This window comes from Crassostrea angulata, chromosome 4, assembly GCF_025612915.1.
Source record: "Crassostrea angulata isolate pt1a10 chromosome 4, ASM2561291v2, whole genome shotgun sequence".
Classification (NCBI taxonomy): domain Eukaryota; kingdom Metazoa; phylum Mollusca; class Bivalvia; order Ostreida; family Ostreidae; genus Magallana; species Magallana angulata.
Genome location: NC_069114.1, coordinates 13,463,849 through 13,488,110, shown reverse-complemented (window position 1 = coordinate 13,488,110; position 24,262 = coordinate 13,463,849). Strand labels below are relative to the sequence as shown.

The 24,262-nt window shown below is 31.6% G+C and overlaps 1 protein-coding gene across 1 annotated transcript; it reads left to right on the top strand.

The window, feature by feature from the left end:
- On the top strand, positions 1-24,262 carry LOC128179629 (transient receptor potential cation channel subfamily M member-like 2). Its single transcript, XM_052847134.1, has 26 exons — positions 1-230; positions 2,807-3,092; positions 3,343-3,452; positions 3,752-3,849; positions 5,168-5,337; positions 5,581-5,754; positions 5,892-6,086; positions 6,462-6,636; positions 6,872-7,037; positions 8,277-8,424; positions 8,651-8,717; positions 10,347-10,466; positions 10,557-10,687; positions 13,336-13,592; positions 14,169-14,312; positions 15,559-15,700; positions 16,086-16,160; positions 17,821-17,961; positions 18,069-18,200; positions 18,374-18,631; positions 19,392-19,569; positions 20,215-20,686; positions 21,638-21,816; positions 22,045-22,168; positions 22,363-22,573; positions 23,160-24,262. Exons 2-26 carry the CDS (start codon positions 2,835-2,837, stop codon positions 23,685-23,687), a joined length of 4,653 nt encoding a protein of 1,550 aa, XP_052703094.1. The 5' UTR covers positions 1-230; positions 2,807-2,834; the 3' UTR covers positions 23,688-24,262.

Sequence of the window (24,262 nt, the reverse complement as noted above, 5' to 3'; positions counted from 1 at the left end):
GTAGGCCAACCTTGGGAATTTTAAAAAAATCTTGTGCAGTAAAACGAAGAAGTCTTTAAATTCTCTGCTGATTCCACCACTTCCGTTCACATGACAATCCGTAATGTTTTTTAAAGGAGCTTTTAAGAAGGATAATCTACTGGCACCAAATTATGATTCAGAAATGTATGAGGAACATAATTGTTTTGAGGCATGATATTAGTTCCCCTACTTGTGATACCATAAGAGATGTAAGTAAATTTAAAAAAATGGTCTACTTTCGTTTTGGACAGATACGGTTTATACAGTCTAATTTCAAGTTTACATAAAAAATGAAATACAGCCTACGTAATAATTTGCAACTTAATAACTTCAATTGAATCTTGAAATTGTTGCCATAACAACATTCAATTCTAAGTGACGTGTTTCTCATATAAATTAATGTGAAAATGTTTTTAGCAAAATGTGTTTCGATTGATTAATAACATATCCGATACTAACTTCAAATTTTCAATCTTTCTAAGTGCAGTTTTTTTTGGTTCATTTATTAATTGGTTTATAGGTTCTAGGTTGAAATTTAGATATTTTTTCCATTTTCAAAATGAAGGAGAGTTTTTTGAAAATTAATTTTCTACTTTATAGATTCAGTACCTACAAGACACATCTAAACCTTCCCGGCTAATGTTGTTCCGTGCAAATGTTCAGTTTTTACCGCTAACTCCTATTTCATTTTTGAATATTTTACTGCCGATATATACTTGGCGAGTATTGATTTCAGCCAAAACTTAGAATAAGAGTTAAAATAGTATATATATCAGAGATGTGCGGAAAAAAATTTCTGTATGAACATAATTAAAATGTCTGTTGCATGTATGGTAAACAAATTTTTTTTTAATTGCAGACGGAGTAAAATTGTAAAAAAAGTAATACAACTATTCATAAATGTAAAATGTCATGTCAGTGTAGACCAAATGTAAATGATAGAAACCAACTTATAGGAAGAAAAATTTCTGTATGCATATCTAAAGTCTGTGCGCTATTCTGCAGTAACTAAATTTCTTGTTACAAAGTTTTGTAAAAGCGTGTGCGGGTAAAATCAAGTTCGAATTTCCTTTCAGAGCGCTAAAAAAAATAACGAATTGAAAAAAATTGTAAAAGATTAAGAGATTAATATTTAAACATCTTTTATGGACTTAGACAATGGTGCCATGGTAGCAATATAAACTTCCTCGTACAAATGTTAAATAACAACCTTGGAGTACTTTAAGACCACAACTTGTTTTGATTATGAATAAGATAATTTGATATGTTTAAAGTTCTTATTTAGAATTTGTTTGGAAAAGTGGTTAGCATGAACAAATTTCTTTTAATTCATTTTCCTCCCATTCAATGAATGGTAAATAAAATGATTCGACTTTGGCTTTATCAAAATTTGAATTTGCCAAAACTGATTTAAAAATCCATAGTAACCTGATATCATTTGACTACAATTTACTGCATACGCCTATATAAATAAATATGTGTACTCATCTGTAAAAGAAATAATAACAAATATAACTAAACGATGTGTAGGGTTTAGCAACAACGTCAAGACTGGAATTTTTCGACGTCAAACATTGTTGTTAAAATTATTTCCAGATATAAATTAAGCACTGATTTGAATTTTCTAGCATTGTTTGCCAGAGGGTCATGGAACAACACATAGAAATGCCTTAGATGAGCAAAAATCATGCTAATGGGCAAATTAAACACATTTTTTTTAATGTAGACAAACCAATGGCATCAATTCTTGTTTAACGAATCACTGTCAATTCACTTGTAAAAACCAACTTTGTACACCAAATTATTATCAAACTGTATTTTTTTTTTTAAGATTTAATTTTTTTTATGTATTTGATCCCTACCGAATAAGTTTGAGAAAGGTCTTTGTGGTCAATGTAGAATGGCAATGCTCATTATATATGCATCATACATCTAAACTAAACGAGCATTAAATCGTAGGTTTCATTGATTGACATATTCCAATATGAATAAGATTTATAATAATGTTAAATACTGAAATTTGATTGGTTTAGACACAGTTTATAATCCGTTCTATTACCGTCAGCGTTTGCAGCACACTTGGCAACCAATGGGTAACACAAAAAATTGTTACATGCGCGTAAACTATTTGCGTTCGGTGTGCCGTAGAATTCATGTCAATTTATAAATAAGAGCAGTAAAGTTTTCTTTAAAATTATGACATTCAATATAATAAAATAAATAGTGAGCTTCGTGTCAGTTGACACTGGTTTTCTTGGGTTGTCAATTTCAACTGATACTCTCCCAAACAGGCACTATTAATGCATTGTCAATTTCATTATGGCATAGTAATGACATAGTTACGTATACATCACAATTAGTAAACAGTTTTACAGAAACTGAATGTGTAGCTTTATATCAATAACCATAAGATATGATATATTATTCATTAACAGATGCATCGAACAATTAGAACATTTATTTGCATCTTTCATTCAATAGCCATATCATAGGTTTTTCTTAAAACTGGTTTATAAGAGATGAAAATAACAAATTATAAGCATATCATTGAAATAAACCAAGTTTTGTTTTCATAAAGTACTCGTAAGTAGTATTGCTGTAATTCGCTGGCAACTTTATCTGTGTATATCACACATTGTCGATCCTAATTCAAATCATATATCATTAACTAGTATATTTTTATTTTTATCAGAAATTTAGCATGAAGTCAAAAACCAATTATTAACCAATTTTTAATAAATGTGCTGCTTTTCATACACTCAAAGTTGACATAACTTTTTTCTAGAAAGAAACCAAGAGATAAAAGATAAAAAATGGCGGGTATTGTTATGGACACAAAGATACACCCCTCAGAGAAATATGACAGGGTTAAATTTCGTTCAGACCAAGGGGGAGCAGGACCGTCGACCTTGACCGAGAGAAAATACCAACAGGACCGATACTACGAGATACAGACTGATTTGACGTTAGAAGAGGCTCGATACTCAGAAATGCGCAAAAAGATTCCAGGACTTGGTCGCATTCCTAAAGATCGCATAGATAGACAGAGCAAAGAATCTGACTTCCATAAAGTATGTAAAAAAGTTGTATGTACGAGAACTTAAATAATATGCAGGATATGCTTGAACTATGTACATTTGTATCTTCAAAAACTTTCATTTTATAGATAGATATGTATGGCATTTATATACAAGATGGAATAAATGTAGTGGTTACACTAATGAAATTATACTATCGGTACAATTAAACAACTAGATTGATCATGACACAACAAACATCTTTGCGATAACTGAATCTGATATTGTCAATTTACTGTTTCAGAGAAATCAAGCACATCTATGTTTTGTGAAACAAAATTTTCACGAAATTGAGTGTAGCAAATTTGTACCAGATCCTGAAAAGATTGGGGTAAAAAAGATCAGGGATTTAAAGTAAGTTTTCAGGGATTTAAAGTAAGGTTAATCTTAGAACAAAGAAGGCATATTTTTCAAAAGAATTGTAGAAATGTTAATTTTCTATTTAATGTTAAATTAAAGATTAATTCACCTATTGAGTTTTTCAAATATTTGTTTTCTCAATTATATACTTGTATAAGTTTAAATTATTAGACTAAGTGCACTTGGATATCTGATATTTAAATTTTAAAAGAGAAAACATGTAAGGTAATGTTTGATGGCAGATCATAATATTTTGAGTCAGTATTTATTTTATTTCTCTTTCTTTCCTTTAGGTGTCATTGTGGAGAAATTTTTACAGAGCATGTTGGGATTTCTAACGCCCGAAACTTTGCTGAAAGGGAACTTGTGGAAACATTTCTTGTTCCTGAAGGTGAGTATCTTCTTCAAATTAACACCTGGACAATTTGGGATGTCAATATTTAACCATGTCTTGTTCCATGGAATAATTGGCCATTCTAGACTTATATAATACATGTAAATGAACGAGTAGATTAAAATATTATTGACATTAATGGTTTGGAATGTCTCCCTTATTTAGATAGCGTTCTGATATTGTTCTTCATATATGACTTGTTTCAGTGATTTCTTGTTCATTTTTGTCAAATAAAATCAATGTCAATAATTGCTCATTATCTTTTGCATGACACTTATGTGACTAACGTAAACAATGGGGTTGATTTAATCTTAAAGGAATTTAATGTAAACATATTACAAAGTATTCGTTGGTAAAAGGGGTTCATTTTGTTCCATTCATTTGAAAACCCATTATTCCACAAAAAGGAGATTATTTTATTTTATCAGAAATGAAATTATTTTTTGGTTTCAAGCAAAATTCTTATTTGAATGTATTTAATTTAGAGCACTTAATTATTACCTCCTCATGCAGACACCAAAAGTTTAAGGTTTGGTATATTACTTTATAATAATTCTTATATTATATGGAATAACGTTAGTCGAAACTACATGTACGTTCTCTCTCTTAATGGTTGATCACAAGAGGCATTTGAAGCTTATATTAGAATTAATAAAAGAGCATATCTCCTTATTGGTTTTCTACTCGAAACTACAAAACGAGGCATTTGAAGCTTATATTAGAATTAATAAAAGAGCATATCTCCTTATTGGTTTTCTACTCGAAACTACAAAACGACACGTTGCAAATTACGATCCATGCATTGTGTAATAGAGTACACTGTCTCGCTACCAGACAAAAATGCGACCCAAAGTAGTGTAAAGATCAAGGTAGAATACAAAGACATAGATCTTCATCTCAAGAAGCATTACTTTAAATTTACACGTTGTGGTTTTCAATAGGGGAAATCTTAATGTTTGTAATTTTAAAAAGATATTGGATTGAAATATCAGATACTCAATAATTATAAGGATTTTTAAAATGATTACCGGGCAAATGTGATAAAATCAATTATCTCAAGTGCCATAAATACTTTATTTTATACAAGTCATTACACGTACATATCCATGTATTTAGTTGATTTAATTGGAAAATTTGTCTAATTTGCCTCTGTAATTGTGTTTGTGTATTCATTTAGCGTTCTAATCCTAAACTTCCCAACACATAATGTCCATGCTTTAAAATATCAAGCACTTATAAATTAAAAAAATGTGAAATAAATGGATACTTGCTTTTAAATTGTCCATTAAGCCTCTAATTCTCAATACTATTCCAGAGTTGCGAAGCCACATAAATTATGGAAACCTCTTTAATGCTCCTCCAGAAAATTTAGCATCAATTCTATCCCAAGTTACATGGACTAAAGAGGATGCTTTCAGAAAAACGTCTTGTTCGACGTTTGGCAAAATCTGTTTCGTAAACTATGAAAACTCCAAACCTGCCAAGGTAGTTGTTTGTGTCATTTTCATAAGAGAATTACTTCAAATATGTTATTCTTTATGTTTAACGGTTAATATAATCTTTTGCGATTTGTGTGTGTCTAAATGTTACAAAAGAAGTTCTATACTATAACCATTTTCTATGTGCCTGCACCTTAGTTCCTATTCTATATGTAATCATTGGAGTCTAAAGGGTACCATGAACAAATATATTACATAGTACGTCGAACTGATGAAACTTTTATTTCAGTATATTCGACTAAGTCACAATGACTCGGTAGACAGATGCCTGGAACTAATGGATAAACACTGGAAAATAATGGAACCCAAACGTCCAAGCTTGTGTATATCTGTAATAGGAGGGGCAAAGAGCTTCAAGCTGGACAACAAGATGAGAGAAACCTTCAACACTGGTCTCATTAAGGTATATTACATCATCTTACATCTCTTCCCCCTATTTCTGATCCTGCTTCTCTTCCTAATCGTAGGCCTATTATATTGTTTCCTAAAATAATTACTTTCTGCCAGTTTACTTACATTTTTGGTAAATATCCTCCTAAGGCAGGAAAGTCAACCAACGCTTGGATGATTACGACTGGATCAAACGTTGGGGTGATGAAGGCTGTCGGAAATGCGGTCAGTGAGGGACAGTCCTTTCTATGGGATAACGACAGAATCACCCACACCCTGCGACTTATCGGAATAGGGCCATGGGGATATGTCAAAGACAGGAAAAACTTGGAGAGTGACGGAAATGTGAGTACAGTGACCAATTTTGTTTTTTATAGTAATTTGAGACTACTTGTAACACAGTTTCATTTATTAATGCATGAAAGATATTGTTTTATTCTTTAAATGTTCAGTAGTAAATTAATAAGAGTGAACGTAAGGTAGGAATGATGGGATTTTAAAGTTCGTCCTAGATGGTTCTACTTTGTTTCTAGGATTTTCCTTAAAGTAGCTGCTTATAGAAATGATGAAATTGTCTTCTATTTTCCTCAATGCCCAACTTTTTTCTCGGTATAAGTGCAAACATTACTAATATAATGTTCATCAACAAATAAGTAACTCAATCAAAACGAATGATTAAATCATATTTCTGTATCGACTCAGTTCTTGTTTTTATTTTAGGGCTGTTTCCCGGTGCATTTTCAGACCAGCAACATTATTCAACATGGTAAGCCTGTGCCCTTAAATCCAAATCACACACACTTCGTGTTTGTGGACGATGGATTCAGGAACAATTATAAAGGAGCATCGAAGTTTCGGGCTTTATTTGAGCAGAAAGTCTCTAAACCAACACAAGGTATAAATGAATGGAATGTTTTCAATGAATTCTTTATTTAGGGTGTTACAAAGATATTTAAATAAAAATCCAAAATTTGGCCAGACGAAATTAAAAAAAAAAAAAAAAAAAAAAAAAAAAAAAAAAAAATATATATATATATATATATATATATATATATATATATATATATATATATATATATATATATATATTAATTAGAGAGAATATATCGATTACCTCGTAATTTTGACAGCTGGTGGGTTAGGAATACCAGTTGTGTTGGTGATCTTAGAGGGCGGGACTGACGCTATCAATGACGCTATGGTGTCTCTCAATCACAATATTCCTGTTGTCGTCTGTTCAGGAACGGGCCGGGCGGCAGATATCCTGGCCTATGCTTATTCTCACACACGTAGCAGGTAAGCTATTACCCCTGAATAATGTTACAAGAAAATGTATAAAACAGTGTTAAAAATAAAAATAAAGAAACTATTTGGTATAAATACAAGTTTGATTAAAATTTTGTATAATGTTATTACTTTCAGTATTCACCATGTTAATACAGTCATTTCATGCATATCTTTTAGAAATGTTATGCTATGGTATGGGATTTTAATGATATTTTAAGAGATGTAGATGATATGCTACGAGATTTGTGTGCTATGCTACGATAAATTGAATCGAAAGGCCTAATGATATGGTATGCTATAGTATGCTTTGCTATGTGATGATATGAGATTTTAAGAAAAAAACGCCTCCACATACAGAGGAGATACAAACATTTCGAATTAAAATATTAAAAAAAACACAGTTAACCACTTTTCTGCAATGTAAACATTTATTCTCTAATCAATCTTTACAAACTGAATTGAAATGATGTTGTATGCTATGCTATGGTATGATATGATATGCTATGAGAATCTAATTATATGCTATGAGATTCAATGTTATGGTATGAAAGGACTATGTGCGGTATGGTCAAATATCTGCCCCCGATTTCAACCAATTTTTAAATAGTATCGTATAAAAATGAAATCTTCAGAAATCATTGTAAAGAGGAATAACTTTAATCTTGATTTTAGTCATCATTGCTCACTCGCTGTTTATCTATGACGTCACCTAAATGACCTAATTCCAACAAATTTGCAAACAAATGAAGATATTCTCATTTTTGCTCTATATTTTGCATTCGGAAATATAGAGCGCAGGTCTGCTCAAGTGCGATTTTAAAATATGTTTTTCTTCAGATAGTTATACATATCATACTAAAAAATGGTACTTGAGCAAGCCTGCGCTCGATGTTTCCCAGTCGAAAAATCATCGGAAAACACCCATATTTTGCCACAAAACATTAATTTATCAAAATAATGCAATATTCATGACGTCATTTCTACATTATGACGTCACTGTGGTGATAACTTTTTACACCTTTATTTCCAATATGATTTTAACTATCTTTCACCTTATTTTAAAGCTCTTTCTAGAGCTTTGATTTTGGGGGGCAAAAATTGCATAAAACCGCACTTAGTCCTTTCAATGTTATGCAATGGGATTTCAATGCTATGTTATGCTATGGTGAGTGTTGTAAAAGATATGTTTGAATCTACTGTAGATGACATGAAGGTGCTAATGGGTTAGTTATCTCTTTTCATTGTTAGCAAAGGGGTGCTGAAATCAAAACATGAAATCAAACTGAGAGACAAGATAAATGAAGCCTACGGGGGGAGATGGAAGGAGAACGAAATTGATAAGAATATAGAAATTCATTTTACCAATGTCATGAAATGCATGGAACACAGAAATTTGGTACATATTTAAGCTAAAATATATGGAATTCTTATTACTATAATACATATAAATGTCAAATACAGATTTACATCTAATGAATAATTTGCTGACCTCTCGGCCTCCTTAATTGACTTTCTGTAAATGTATAAATAATGTATTGAAAAATAAATTACCTGAAACAATTTTCGTAATTCATGGTTTATAAAAGGATTAAATCTATTAACTTTTTATTTTTTTTTAACAGATTAATATCTTTCCAATGAACAAACATGAAGACCTCGATATTGCCATTCTTACGGCCTTGCTGAATTGTGAGTATAAACATTCTACCATATTTGCTATGATATGATAGGAATCATTGACAGATAATACTATCAGAGTAGAAACCTGTGTTGATGGTCCTAGTTGATATCCAAAATCGTTTGAAATTGCTTACTGATTTAATAAAATTCTTATTCGTTGAATCAGATAAAACTGGTATTGTAAAAATGAAATGAAATATTTTATTGTAGTCTTCAAAGTTATAGTTTCCATTAATTGCATGCCTATTCAGAAAAGACATTTCAATTGACCTTGAGTGCAGCTCAAATGTATTTTCACTACACTTCAAATGGGGTTTTTGTGTCTTAAAGTTGGATTTTATTATTATTTATATTAAGTATTTCACAACCCAATTAGATATGAAATAATGATAAGTTAATGTTTTTTGGATTTTTTTTTATTCTGTTCATACTTGTATATTTGACCTTAACATTTTTATCTTGGGAAAGGTAATAGTTTTACATAATCTGATACTTTTTAAATTATGCACTGGTAAAATACTGATATCTCAGAGATCAGCAATTGTTTTGCAAAAATTTAAAATTTCATGCAAATTTCCACTGTTGATACATTTTGCAACCCTCTGTACCATGCTAAAATATTGTAGGAGGCCTTTCTTCTGTAATTAAATTAATTATGGTTTATTATTTTTTTAACACAATAAACAGATAATTTCTCTAGAATACAAAAGTTAATGATGTCAACGAGTATTCAAGTACACATTTACTACACTTTTGCTCTGACATGACGATCATCGAATAAAATTTTGTCAGTCGATTTACTGGTTAAAAGAAAAATAGAAACATTTCATTTTTCAACGCATTAACGTTTTGACTGCTCGTACTCATTTAGTAAACAGTTTCCTCTTATATTTGTTATTGATTCATAAGTTAAAGTGCATTTCATCGGTGCCCCTGGTATATATCCTAAGCCTCTAATTCATTGATCTGATCAAAATATCATTTTGAATCAAGGAACAATTGAATGTTTCTTTTATTGTAAATTATCAATTCGATCAGTGCATAAATAAATAATTGATGTCAAAAATAATCGGAAGGCGTTTGTTTTTATAATGATTAACTCCAATAGCTGATTAGGAAGGGACAATCATGACTAAACATGAAACACGTTTGATTTGCGTTAAGTGACATGTAGCTCAAGTGTGTGCAAGCGTCACAAGGGAAAAAGAAAAACCAAAATTTGCTAATTGACATTCAGATGAAATAATTTTTTATTTAATTTCAAATTAAGTTTTTAAATGTTTTTGATTTAATGGGACGGTATATATGACAGTAATATTATCATGTTTAAAGAACACACAGGTACAAATAAATGAACGGTTACTCGACTATCGCTCGATGAAAGCCTGTTTAAAGATAGTATGAGCTGAAGATAAAACATTTTGGTGAAATTTTAACATCAATGAAAAAAATAAAACTTTATCAACATAAAATAAAACTTAAGTTTACCATGTGTAAAATCAAAATGTAGACCTGATGTTGTTTAATAGTCAACTCAGTCAACGTAGGAGGCAGTAGAATGGCAGTTAGTGGCAAAGAGAGATAATTGGCTTACAGCAGTTTGAACAAAATATTTATTGCTGAAATATATTATTTTAGCTAAAGCTGCAGAGGATTCTTTTGAAATCCGGAAGAACCAACTGCAGTTGGCATTGACCTGGAACAGAGCTGACATCGCCCAAGAAGAGATCTTCAGGGAAGATGTGTTGTGGCCACCAAGTATGGAAGATCTCGATAATTTTTTTAATCTACAGTGCACACATCGTTATTTTATCCCTCCTGATTGAACTCAATCTCTTTGTGGTTTAGGGAGTTTAGATGACATTCTAATGGAAGCAATCATCGAAGAAAAGGTAGAGTTTGTTGCATTGATTTTACAACAAAACGTAGGGATGAAGGAGTTTCTCTCGAAGGAGAGGTTACAACAACTTTACCAAAAGGTCAGTTATAGATCTCATGAATAAAAAAAGTAGTTTTCTTTAAGCATTTAGTAAAATAGTTTTGGATGTATTTTATATTGACTTTTCTTTGTGAATCAAATATTCATACACTTGATGCATCCTAAGATCATATGCATCATCTGAAAGAATTAAACAGTTAAGGTAATAGTCCATACCCAACTAGATAAATAAAATACGTACAGAATTTTTTTCATATTTTTTAAACGTGTATCTGAGGATAAGTTCTTATCAAATTTTAACCTGTTGGCTGGTCCATCGGTATTATAAAATCTAGGAACGTTGCTAAATAAGAACCGATTGCGGAAAATGGCGCTTTTCTCATACATAAAGAAGTCTGAAATTTGACTTTCACAAAAACATTTTTTGACTTATATCCTATGTAAAATAAAGGAATTATTATTTCAAAACTATGTTACACTTGCTTATTTGTTAAAAAAAATAGACAAATCTGCATACAAATTATATAAAATGAATAATTTTTCAAAGAGCATTTAAGCTGTTGTAATTTTAACTTACGTACAGCATTCTCTAAAATGTTGATATTATTTAAACCTTAACGCCCTTAATCCACTGGAAATAAAATTGCCCAAGGGACCGGCCCTTTCAGGATCACAATTGGCATATTTTTGGAAAAATCATTAAAATATACATTTGAAAAAAGATCCGTATAAATAAAACAGTGCATAGGTTTTTTTATTTCATAACTCTAAAAAATATGTTTTGATTATTGTTAAATAGAAAACATGATTTTAACAAACTGTTGATTAATCTGTATTATTTAAATCGCAAAAGATGATTTCTTTGGATATCGGTAAGTATTATGGATCGAGATTGGTATTTAGAAATTGCAGTCACATGCGTGGATAATGCTAACTACCTGATATATGCTTTCAAGACAAAACCTCTATTTAAACTTTTTTTTACTGGTGTTAAAGTCTGTTCTTATAATGAAATAACTTCTCTTCAGCGCATGATTTTAATTCTAAAAACATTTTTTTGGGGAAAAAAATCTATGCTCGTTGCTAAGCGAATAGGATAAAGATGATATAGGTCAAATTATTTCCCCTGGTGTTTTTATCTCCCTTATGCACTGGAATATAGATCTCGGTCAGGATTTAATTTTGGATGTTTATCGACCTTCAAGGATTAATGTTCAAATAATTGGGTTAAATTCAACCTTATAATGGATTAATTTTTATGTAGGACAAAAGTAAGCGGTCTATATTTTGAAAACGAGTACGCAATCGACACAGTCATGTTATTTCGCTGATTACTACCCCGGTAGGCCCAATTTATTGCAGTTGTCAGGATTTTTGATTCGATTTCTATGTCAGCTTGATTTCTTTGTTTTGAAATACACCTTTTAAAATTAGGTCTCAATTACATGTAGATCGGGCAAGGATAAGACGTAATAACGCATGAATGACGTCAGACGTTGTTTTGTGACGTATGGATAATTACTTTAAGGAGTTTTTTTTTACCTTTTTGTATATGTGTTATCTGTAATTAAGAGTTGTTTCATGCATTTACGTATTTTACGGTGTTAACCCTTTTTAATAGGACTTAGATTAGAAAAGTCTCAATGAGAAGAAAATACAGGAAGATATTGAATTGATTAATTAATATAAAACTTATGAGGATTTCTTTATTAAAATAATCTAAATTGGTTTAAAAAATCTAACACCATTAGGATAGATCAAATGGGTAATATTTGATAACACAGCCTTCATAAATGATTGGTTTTAATTAAATAATTTTCTGTTTCTTTAAACTATGAACTTAAACTAAACGGGTCACTAGATTTACCTATCCATTGCTGATATCAAAGCTTTTCAAAATTTCCAACTTACTTAAATTGAACATCCGGGTTTCAATAAACAAATTAATGAATATTCAAAAACGACAATCTTTTACGGTACCATTAATATTACACTTACTACCCATTTTTTAATAAAGTACATATATAAACTGATGACAATGTAAATCGTTTGCATAATATTTTGAACTAGTAGAAGTTTTTGTTTACCGCTCACGTTCCTTAACTAAGATGTATATTATTTTAATTGATTAGCTAAACTAAACTATAAATTTTTAAAGATAAAATCAAAAATTTTCATTTTAAAATCTGAGTATTGTATCATATCTGTATAAGAGCTCTTCGTAAAAAATCGGTTAAAGCTGAACACCGCTCGTAAATAGGCACTGTCCGCCATATTTCTCTTTCATCACTGCTGTCCCTACAACCCCTGTATAAGGCAAAGACCTCTAAACAGTTCAAAGTACTTTGCTGTAGAGGTCTCACCTTGGTGGACGTACATGTACATATTGCCTCGCCGTGTTACTCGGTCGCGATGAAATTATCAAGTTTTACGCACTTTTTTCAAGCCTGTAAAATACTAACATCAAATAAATTTGTCAATGCATAATTTCCAAACAGACTATGCACATAGAATAAGACATAAATGCATAAAATCCAAAAACACAAAAGAAAGCTTCAGATGTGCAATCGGGTGTAACGAAATCTAAGGCTTTACATACCAGGTACTTGTGTGACGGTGCGTATTTACGGGCAGTCTTCAGCTTTCAGATTACTCCCGACAGTACTTTTAACAGTATGCTTTTTTCAGTCATTACTTCGAGCGGACGCAGATCATCTAAAGAAATTGATGAGTAGTAAAACTCGCCGCTCAACGTTTTCATACGACAATCTTAAACGCTTAATGGAGTCCCTGATGTACAAATACGACCACGATATAGAGGAAAGGAAAACTAATGACAATATAACAGGGAGAAAATACTCCTTAGACTTGAAACCCGAGAAGCCACAACTGCTGTTTAAACATCCATATAAACAGCTGATGGTTTGGTCCATTCTAATGTTAAGGTAGAGTTACCAAAAAGTCAATGAGTAGTTTGAAGTTATTTATTATCATTCTGATAAATGAACTGCGGTTGAGTTGTTTTGTGTTCTTTATCTAAATGGTATTATATCTTCATATGAGTTAATTTGAATTGATCTCCCAAGTTTCAATATACAAACTAGCAAATATTTTAAAAAGCAATATTTTACAGTATCATTAATTTTACATTCAAAAAGATTTTTCTGATTCTCATGTTTATATATCTTCGTAGAACGCGAAGATTGATCTTAAACGAGACCATTATAATATAAGGGAAAACTTTACAAACATATATTTGAAATAGAAACAGATATTCTTAAAATTCTTCGATTTCGTATGAAGCCTTAAACGAATTCATAGTATTTACAATACATGCATTTGGGAATAAATAAATAGATAAATAAATGAATGAATAAATAAATAAATAAAGAGCTTTAAATTGGTAAGTAATGATACTCATTTTCCTTTTCATGATAATTAAAAAAAAGAACCCAAAATGAGAATACATATATGTATACGATTTTTGTCATTTTGATAATTATTAATCCAATATTTATCAGACAAAAGATGGCAAAGTTTGCCTGGCAGATGGGGAGTGAGCCAATCACCAGTGCAGTGGCTGCAGCAAGAATTTATGGCAGCATGGCTAAGAATGTTCATAGAAATGAATCCGCATTGAAAGAAAAAGTGTTGATTTTTAAAGAGTAAGTTTTAAATATACAATGGCTTATCTAGCAATCTGATTAAAATCAGATCCATGATCCGTTCCTTTTTTTATTGTTGCTATACGAGGTTCTGGAGAAACCCTGCTTGAGGTCATCTCCTTGTGAACATTGATTTACGGATATTCATGAATTACCTTAGACAATGAGAGAAAGTGTTATGGTATTTTCGGGTTTCAAACAAAAATGGAGTTCAATTACGAAGCATTGGGACATGTTCTCGAATCTCTGGGTATTAGCGAGCTAGAGACGAAGCGAAAGTTGATATTAGACACCCTCAGAGAATACATAGGCATAACTTCCAAAACACATAACCGAGGAATGGAACTGACAATCTGATTTGTAAAAACAAAGTTCACCAGGAGGTGACCTTTTGTCAGATGCTCGTAAAGCGACATTAAAATTATTGAGATGATCTAGGATCTAATTTTAATCCGATTGACATATCTAGCACTGATGAAAATTATTCTATAAATTATATAAATGAGTATGATTCCAGCATGTAATACTTTCTGGCAGCGATGATTATTGTATTTGCCGCCGCATTGTTATACCACAGTGTACAAATAAATATATTATGATTGCATCAAATTCGATTGTTTATGTCTGGTACTAACAAAGACTGTTCATACAGACTTTCTTTCCATTGATTAAAACTTCACATTTTCAGTTCTCCACAATTCTAAGATTTTTTTTCTACTGTAGATTATGATATGTTTAAGGGCTTCCACTACTTAACGACTAAGGCTATTTAAGATATCTTATGTAGGGTTAAATTGCTTTCACTGCTTAACAGTTGAGATTTTTAAACCAGTATAAAAACTTGCAACACTAGAATTTGCATTTTCTAGGGTCTCGCTAAATTAAAATGTGAAACAATACCATTTAACCGAAGTTATTCTGATAAATATTAATTTTTCTCTAACAATAGAAACAATTATATAAATTGATGCAGAGTGGCATAAATATTTATTGCAATCCATATATTTGTTTGTAAAACCAAATAGCTTCTGTATCATTTCCTGTGGTTTCAATAATTTTGTGAACATCGCGTTTTGTCGAAATCGAGAAAACACAGTTTGGCAATGGTCTTTTTAATTTAATGTGTTATGAGGAAAAAGGCATTTCAATGTGCACTTAATTTCGTTGATTAACTGAAGAACGACATCCGCGAAAATTGGTTGCAACGAATATTGTTGAAAGCAGTGGCAGTAATATCTTTTGACAGTGAGTTTGAGCACTTAGCAAGAAGCGTGATTGACGAATGTCATGCAAAACAGAAGGAGAAGGCGATGATGCTGGCGGAAAGGAAGTCTCCTTCCTGGAGTGAAATGACCAGTCTACAGATCGCAGCCTCCGGAAAAAACATGGTGTGTTTCGTTTACTGTACACAATTTTATGCTAAAAAACGAAGCTTTTAACTTTGATGCCAACACAAATAAAATGACAAGGTCAATTTGTAAGGACATGTGTTTTATTGACATATTTCAAAGTTTTGAAGCTGTACATGTAAATTTTGAAATGTGCAGTTTGTGGTCATTAATTGTGTACATTGTATTTAAAAAGAGACACTTTATTATACCACAAAATTCTTCTGAGGAATAAGTTTTACTGCAATGCAGAATCTGATAATAATTGTTTACCCAAGGATGAGCAAGTTATCAAACATGCAGCAGAAAGTGGGACAAAAATTATTATTTGAATTGACTGTTGATTTGAACATCTCTGATTATCATACTTCTCTTTTCTTTAAAGGTTTATCTCTCCTCTGTAGCTTGTCGAAATTCGATCGACGCCACATGGCGCCGGGGGATTTTATCTCGATGGCAGGTAATCTTAACACCTGTGTGAATCGTAGTCACATTGACTTATCTTAAAAAGGGTTTTTTTGGGTAATCTTTTGATGAATTTTAATATTTTTGTCATCAGATATGGCATGATGAATTCATCATAAATAGCATTTAATTATGAACCGTATAGAATCTTATAGAAATCTTAAGGTCAAACTTTGAAAAACAAAATGCTCATTGTTGGTAATGTTCGATGTGTATTATGTTCTTGTTTTTAGTTAGATAATCAATCTGTAACAAGTATGAACGTACATGTAATTGTTCATGCTTCATGCAACACACGTATATAAGCAACACACGTATATGGTTTATAGATCCTTTCTGATCTTTTTCTAACTTATATCTCACCTTAAATGTATCAGCTAAAAATCTTGATATCTATTATTCCTGGTGAAACTGCTTAATGTGAAAACGATTTTGTTTTGAATAAATGAAGTAATACTTTCTATTGATAACAAAGAAGATAATGAAATAACGTTAAATTGTAGACATTTAAACATACTCTTAAGGGGATGTGTACATTTGAGAATAACAATGTTAACATTTCTTGAACTGGCTTGTATCTGCCAAAAACTGGCCAACACTGTTGTCAACAGATAAAAAGTAATAAAAACGATGTTTTTCATGTTGTTATTCTGTGAAAAAGGCATACAAGAACAGAAAACTGTTTTTAATCACTTAGAACAACTGTGGAAGTGCAGACGTATTTTGAAAATTTAAAATCTGAAAAAATAAGAGTGTGGTTCATTGGCTTCCTTTCCACAACCATTTGTTGAAGAAAAGGTTGAATATTGCATATTCATGTAACTTTGCCTCAAAATAGGGAAAAGTTTTCTATCATTCAGCATGTGATCTGTTTTTAGAACAGGAAAATTCCAGTCAATATATAAAACTCTTGTGTCTTTAAAAGCACAATATGCCAATTTAAAACAATACGTGTTGAACGTGACAGAGTGAGGCATATTTATACCAGTTCCATTTTTTGAAACTAAATTTAATAAGTATGAATTAAATTTTATTCGTTTGAGAAGTAGGGTAGGGTTCCAAAAAATTCATCGTCTTAAATAGAAAAATAAAATATACATATATTTTTCAAAGAAAATATAATTTCAGTGTACCTCCATAGCCACAGAAAAATATTTTGTGCGAATTGATGGTTTTTTAACACATTTTAAGAAGAAAAGTGCACTCTATGTGATGCATAGCGATATTTTAGATAAGTAAGCTTTGACCTTTTTCTCAGCAATGCTTGTAGAGCCGACACAAATGACCGTCTTTGATATCTTTTTTCATTTTGACATTTTTAGTGATAAACAAAGGCATTTTTCTGGTCTTGTGTGCGGACATTGCATACAAAACAACATGCCGAACGTCATAATTATTGCTTTTTTATCTTTTGAAAACATTTCTTTAATTCACAAATGATTAAGATGGCCGCACACTCCATTAATAGAAATAGCAGTTGAGCATTGTTATTTCAAATCATTTCCATGCATTTAATCTGCTGGAATCTAATAAGTTTTAACAAATTTGATAATCTAATTGCACAAATAGCATGCCAGTGAATGGAGCGAAAATTGAACTTACTATGTATATACGGACAGGATAAAGCTTACCGGTTTCCTTTGGATTTTTTTAAGGTCTTAGTGACTGTATTTTTCCCTTTCTTGCTGTTTACGCCCTTTTTGAATGTCGATGCGATGGGGGAGAAGAAAGTCAGGACTTTCCAGAAAATCCTAACGTTTTACACTGCTCCGATTACAAAGTTTACCCATTACTCGGTAATTCAAACACTGGAATCCTGCTAGTTGATTTTTTTTTCAAACATTGTATTTCCCATATTATGGTAATAAAATTTTTTACAGTATTTGATTTTTTTTTTTTACAGATCCTGTACATTTTCTTTGTGGCTCTATTTACCTACTTTCTATTAGTGGACTACCAACCAAACGAAATCACCACAATCGAGAGAATCTGCATATTTTGGATTTTTACATTCATTGTAGATGAAATTTACACAGTAAGTTTTCATCAAATTCCTGCAATATCGATATGTATGCAGATATTTGCAAATATTAGTTGCTAACAATTTATAATTATATACATTTAGTCATCATTTTTTCTTCAAATGTTTTTTTATGAATCTTAAGTTCGAATTCTATTGTTAGATTATTGAGTTAATTTTTTTTATAGCTACTGACTTTTCCATCCCCGACTTTTGGTGGAAAGATAAGAGACTGGTACGGAATGCTAAAATGTATCGACTTGTTCAATCTATTGTTCGCGTTATTAGCATTTGTAATTCAGGTCATTACAATGCATACGAACGAGAATGCGATTAATGTCAGGATTGTATTCTCAATCAACTGTATAATTTTCTACATACGAATAATGAAGCTGTACACAGCAAACAGCAGTCTTGGACCCAAGCTTGAGATGATCAAAATGATGGTGAGTCAGAGTTTGCAATGCTTTGATAAATTTTCAACGTTTCCAAATATAAAGGCAGAATGTTTTTTTCTTTCAGTTTCCACTTAAATGTTTTATATTTATTTTATTTGTATTCATATTTTAAAATGATACAATACATGTATACATTAGTAGACAATTGTTCCTTTTTTTTAAATCCAAAACCTTACTATTGTTGCCTCTCTTTTGTTTACACTCACATTTAGATGCCAGTTTTGAATTGTCGAATTATGATATATGCTGATTCGTACGCGATTGTGACATCCGATATACAATAAGACCATCGCCATTGTGGCTGAATTTTAAAATGATGTTCGATGACCCATGTAGGCCATCATGGGTTTATCTTGTAATTTTATGGCTTAACATTTGAAAAAAATGTAAATAACATATCCTTCAAAACAAGCCTAAAATAATATCCAACTTGTCTGCTTTTTTATAATTATAAATTATGCTGAAAAAACGTCACTTTCTTAAAGTTTGACACAAATGCCTACTTTAAGAAACTATTCCAGAGAAGTGCTATTACCATAGTTTTCATTCTAACCATACACCATTAAAAATAGAATTACACTCTGAAGACTATACCTATTTCATGTCGCATTACTATCAATTACCTCCACGATATAAAGTTATTTTTTACAGTTACTGTCATATCAAATGAAACCAAAATGAATTTGTGAAAAGTGAAATTGAGTCGATTAAAATATACAACACTGAATAATGTTATGTATTTTTACAGTTCGCCGAACTTACGACTTTTCTCTTAGTGGTAATTGTCTTTCTCGCGGCTTACGGAGTGTCCAGACACTCGCTTCTGTATGGGCAAACAGAAGCATCATGGAAAATCTTCACAGACATTTTATTTCATCCCTACTGGCAGCTGTATGGAGAACTTAAATTTGAGGAATCAATGAAAAGTAATGTATTTCAGTTATTGAAATTGCCAAAAATAAAAATAAAACTAGATATTTATTTTGAAAAAGTTTATCATTTTAAACAAATGCATTTAGATGCGATTGTCAATAGTAAGATTCTAAAAGCACTAAATACTGAGCTAAAAACCTATGCACACAAAGGAATGAAACTTTATAATTCAAACATTTTATTTCATAATACAATTTCTAGATATAAAAATATTAAAACAAACATCCTATGGTACTCTGCAACACATTTCCTATTACCCACCTGATCCTATTTATTCAATAAAAAATAAAGACAGACTTAACTGATCAATTAAAACCAAGATTTTATATGTAAAATCCGGCTTTATTTAACATATGCGAGCAATGTACTTTAAATGGCGGATAAAACAGCACAAATGCTCTAAAATAATAATTATAACATGTTCAGGTATGTTTTCTTTTTGTGTTTTTCTTATCATATATATTCAAATGTAGAATTCTCTGATTGCAAAAATAATAACCACATTTCAGCTTGTGTTGAGTAAAATGTTTTAGTTTGGCCTTTATTGTGCGTTATTTCAAGTATTTTTACTTCAATGGTTTAATACTTAAAATTTATCCAATTATTAATTAAGATTAGTTTTTCCTTTTGTTCCTTAGCGGCGGACAACGCTGGAAGTCCAGTTTTAACTCCGACGACTACTTCATCGATATCGGACACTAAGTGTCCTTGTTGGATTTCATCATTACAGATGAACTTGACGAATTCATCGCAATCGGACCAAGGCTGCCCTTGTTGGTATTCTTCAGTACAGAATAGGTTGACCAGTTCATCGCTATCAGACATCGGATGTCTTTGTTGGAATTCATCAATACAAATAAACTTCAACAATTCGTCGATATTTGACATTAACTGTCCGTGCTGGAATTCCTCAGTACGGATGAACTTGATCAATTCATCGATAACGGACATTGAATGTCTTTGTTGGAATGCCCTACCTCAGAAGAACACAATGAGTCCGCAAATATTACACGTGGAGAATCTAAATATCGTATTGGTATATATTCTGTGTGCAGGATATCTCATCATCGGCACTATCCTGTTGTTCAATCTTCTCATTGCCATATTCAAGTAAGGCGCGTTTACTTAGTCACTATATTTAAATTGTTATGCTTTCAATTTAAATACTGAAATCTGATTGGTTTAGACGCTGTTTATAATTTGTTCTATTACCATCAGCGTTAGCAAAACACTTCGCAACGGGGAACACAACAAATCATTACATGCGCGTAGATATGCGCGTACGGTTTGCCGTAGAATTCTCGTCATTGTTCAATTCGGGTCATTATTCAAACTTTATGAAACAGATCTGTATCAACAGGAAAAACACATCTATTTGTTTTAATGAGAAACAATTTTTATACAAGATTTTATCTTATTGAAATCGTGTTTTTCACAACGATTCATAAGCAAGTTTATTATAACCGTATGGATGTTTCTCTTTGGTACGGATGTTTTACGTGATGTGGTCTTTCATGTGAAGGAAAATGAAAAAAAAAAATAATTTTTTCTTCAAAACGTTCATTGGAAGTAAATGTAAACATAGCGGTAACGAAGTTGCCAATCCAGTAAGTGTATATACTAGGTCCTTTTACAACTCATTTCTTTGGAGATTATAATATCATTGGTGTAAGACATGCAAACTATAAAAAAAAATCAATTAAAGTTGTGTCGATATTGATATGTAGCCCTACAGCAGGAAATCAGGATCATATTGAAAAATACTGTCAGTTATTTATTAAGAAAAATAACCCCTGCGCTGTTCACAGGCTCCTGACGTTATAAATGTTTATAGAATACAAATTTATCTATTATTGTATCAATTGAATGGCCTTTTACATTTAGCATTTATTGGTCAAGAACATTTGACAATTTTATTTTTTGTGGACTCAATAAAAAAGGACTATTCACAAAGCACTCTGAATGAAAATATTATCGTCCTTCAATTATTTGCTACGTGAAATTATCTAAGCTTTTTCTGCTACTGTTTATCTTTTAATTCTTTAATTTGATTTCATTCAGCCACATCTTTACTAAAGTGGAAGAAAAATCCAACGAAATCTGGAAGTTCCAAATGTACTTCTTAACCATGGAGTTTGACAATAAGACTGCATTGATTCCCCCATTGAGTATAATCCATCATTTGTACCTGTTTTTCAAACTGATAGCAAGGAAAACTTGCTGTAAGAAGAGCTCTAAAGGTAAATGTTGAAAAAAGGTCATGTGAAATGGTCCTAAAGGTACATGTCGCTCAAATTAAACCATGAGTAGACGCAAAGTTTTAAAAAGCAGACCCCGAGTAAACCCGAAGTAAAACCGGAAGTAAATTTTGGGATTAGCTGGAATCTGCTCTAGTTTTAGGTTGCGTCTGATCGGTAAGTGTAGCTGAGCGACATAGTCCATTAATATCTTGTTGCTTTTCTTTGCAGGAGTTCAGTTTACTGAGCGACATCTGGAATATTTACAACTTTTTGAGACAGAGGAAATGGCCAACTATCTGCGGCATAAGAAATCAGAACACAAGGATTCGGCCGAGTCCAAACTTCAGAAAAGGTAGCAATAAAGTTCGAATCACGTTGTGCAGAGAAAATAGGGCTGTTTAGTAAAAACCATAGTTTGCATTTTATGCGAAGTTATTGTTCAACATGTGATTTTGATTTCTCTAAAATGAAAAATAAAAACGCACAAAATACACAAGTATATAAACAAAAGATGACTGCAAAATCCTCAATGTTTAAAATGAACAGGGTTGAGGAACTCTTTAATCTGGTGGAGGAAGAGTTTACGGCTGATCAGGAAGATGTCCTCACACTTCTCAACACAAAGACAGCAAACTTAACGAGAGAGAACACATCTGAGCGTTTAATGTTAAAGTCTAATAGATGGCCCAAACCAAAGGCTGTAATTGAGTTTGCCAAGAAGCTAGAAGAGAAGGAAGCCATGGAGGTGGCAACAGAGGTCTCAAGTTGTTCATTGTCTTAATTTTAACTGTTACATATATATATTACAAGCAGTATTTTATTAATTTGTGACGTAAAGTACCAATCATTTTAAAACGTAGATGTTGGTCATATATAACATACCAACTTGTGAAAAACGATGCATCATGTGAGAAATCTATCTTTTTACGATATAATACTTCTTCTGCTTTAATTTAAACACCAATGATTGGATTTATGTCTTACTTTCATATCGTAAAGTTTAAGGAAGAAAATCATTGTTGCAGTATAGATGTGCTGAGATATTTTGACATTGAATTAAGATTATCTCAACATATTATTTAAACATATTTTATTACAAACAATAAAGCAGTAAACACACGCCCTATCTATCTATGCTCGGATGTAACTATTAATCAATTAAGAAAATCATACTTTAATCACATCGAAATACAAGATAAGATAATTGCAAATTTAAATAAAATGATTCACATGAACATGTTGATAGCATTTACAAGCTTACACAAATCAGATGTTATAAGTTAACTTTATATAATGATTCAATTAAAAGCTTGTTCATTATATGATTTGTCTTGTTCATATAGACCCTGAAGGATGAAGAAAAAATTAAGAGAGCGGGGACAAAGAAGGACAGAAAATATAAGAGAAAATTGAAAGAAGAAAAGAAAATTTATGTAACAGACCAAGAAAATGAAGAAGAGCCTGTAATTGAAACAGACATCGAAGCTCGGATCCATATTCCTGAGCCTGGGATAACTCAGCCTCTTAGACATTCAAGAAATCTGTCTCCATGGACAATCAACCGCAAACCGGATAACAGAACTCTTTACACACATCGGCGTGTGTCATTACAACGTCATTCGTCGGGCGACTCGTCTGACAGTGAGGACAACGAACAAGTAAAATATCCGGTGCAGTATAAAACTCTGGGTATTCCAGCGGAAACCAGTTCAGAATCATCACCGAGTGGTTCCGATACAGGCGTTCCCAGGATAACGAGGAGACGGTTATCACTGAGGCGGATGGAGAGTAGTACGGAAGACGAGCTACGATCTAGAGCAAAACTTTTTCAAAGATTTCGTCGAAATCGACAGCTATCGGATTCAGATTAATTTTTCAAATTAATAGCTAGATTACAACAACAATTGACGAGTCATTTGAAAATTTAATCTATTTATCAAAGATTGAAACTAAAAAAACATGTAGAGCAATTTAAATAAGAGCCAGAGCTTTAATTTCGTTGAGTTAATAGTATGCTAATTGATAAACCAAAAGCCGAACAATTAATCAACTATAGTTCGTCCCATTGTACCATTCCGTGACGTTTTGATTTATTCTTTAGCAAAACTACACACACCTATTAAAGAATATTCAAAACAAAAATGGTTTTTTTTATTAAAGTAAAAATTATTGTTTCAACACTGATGTAATTTTCAAAATCGTCTATTAAAAAACAATGTACTGCATGATTATCTCTATACTGAGTATAATAGCATTAGCCAGTGAAATGAATAATGTTTTAGATATTCATTCAGTATGTCCCATATGTTTTTCAGCATATTTTATAGTACGTTACTGACATTCTTACTACTTTCCTTCATCAGGTTCGACATGTATATATCTACAACATGTATAAATCTACAAATTTTGGGGCTGTGTGTGTGTGGGGGGGGGGGGGGCGGCGATG

Bases quoted from the DNA above. Each gene is read 5' to 3' on its own strand.
- LOC128179629 (XM_052847134.1), top strand. From the start codon at position 2,835: ATGGCGGGTATTGTTATGGACACAAAGATACACCCCTCAGAGAAATAT. The intron at 3,850-5,167 runs GTGAGTATCTTC...ATACTATTCCAG, and splicing joins AACATTTCTTGTTCCTGAAG to AGTTGCGAAGCCACATAAAT. The intron at 16,161-17,820 runs GTAATCTTAACA...GATTTTTTTAAG, and splicing joins GGATTTTATCTCGATGGCAG to GTCTTAGTGACTGTATTTTT.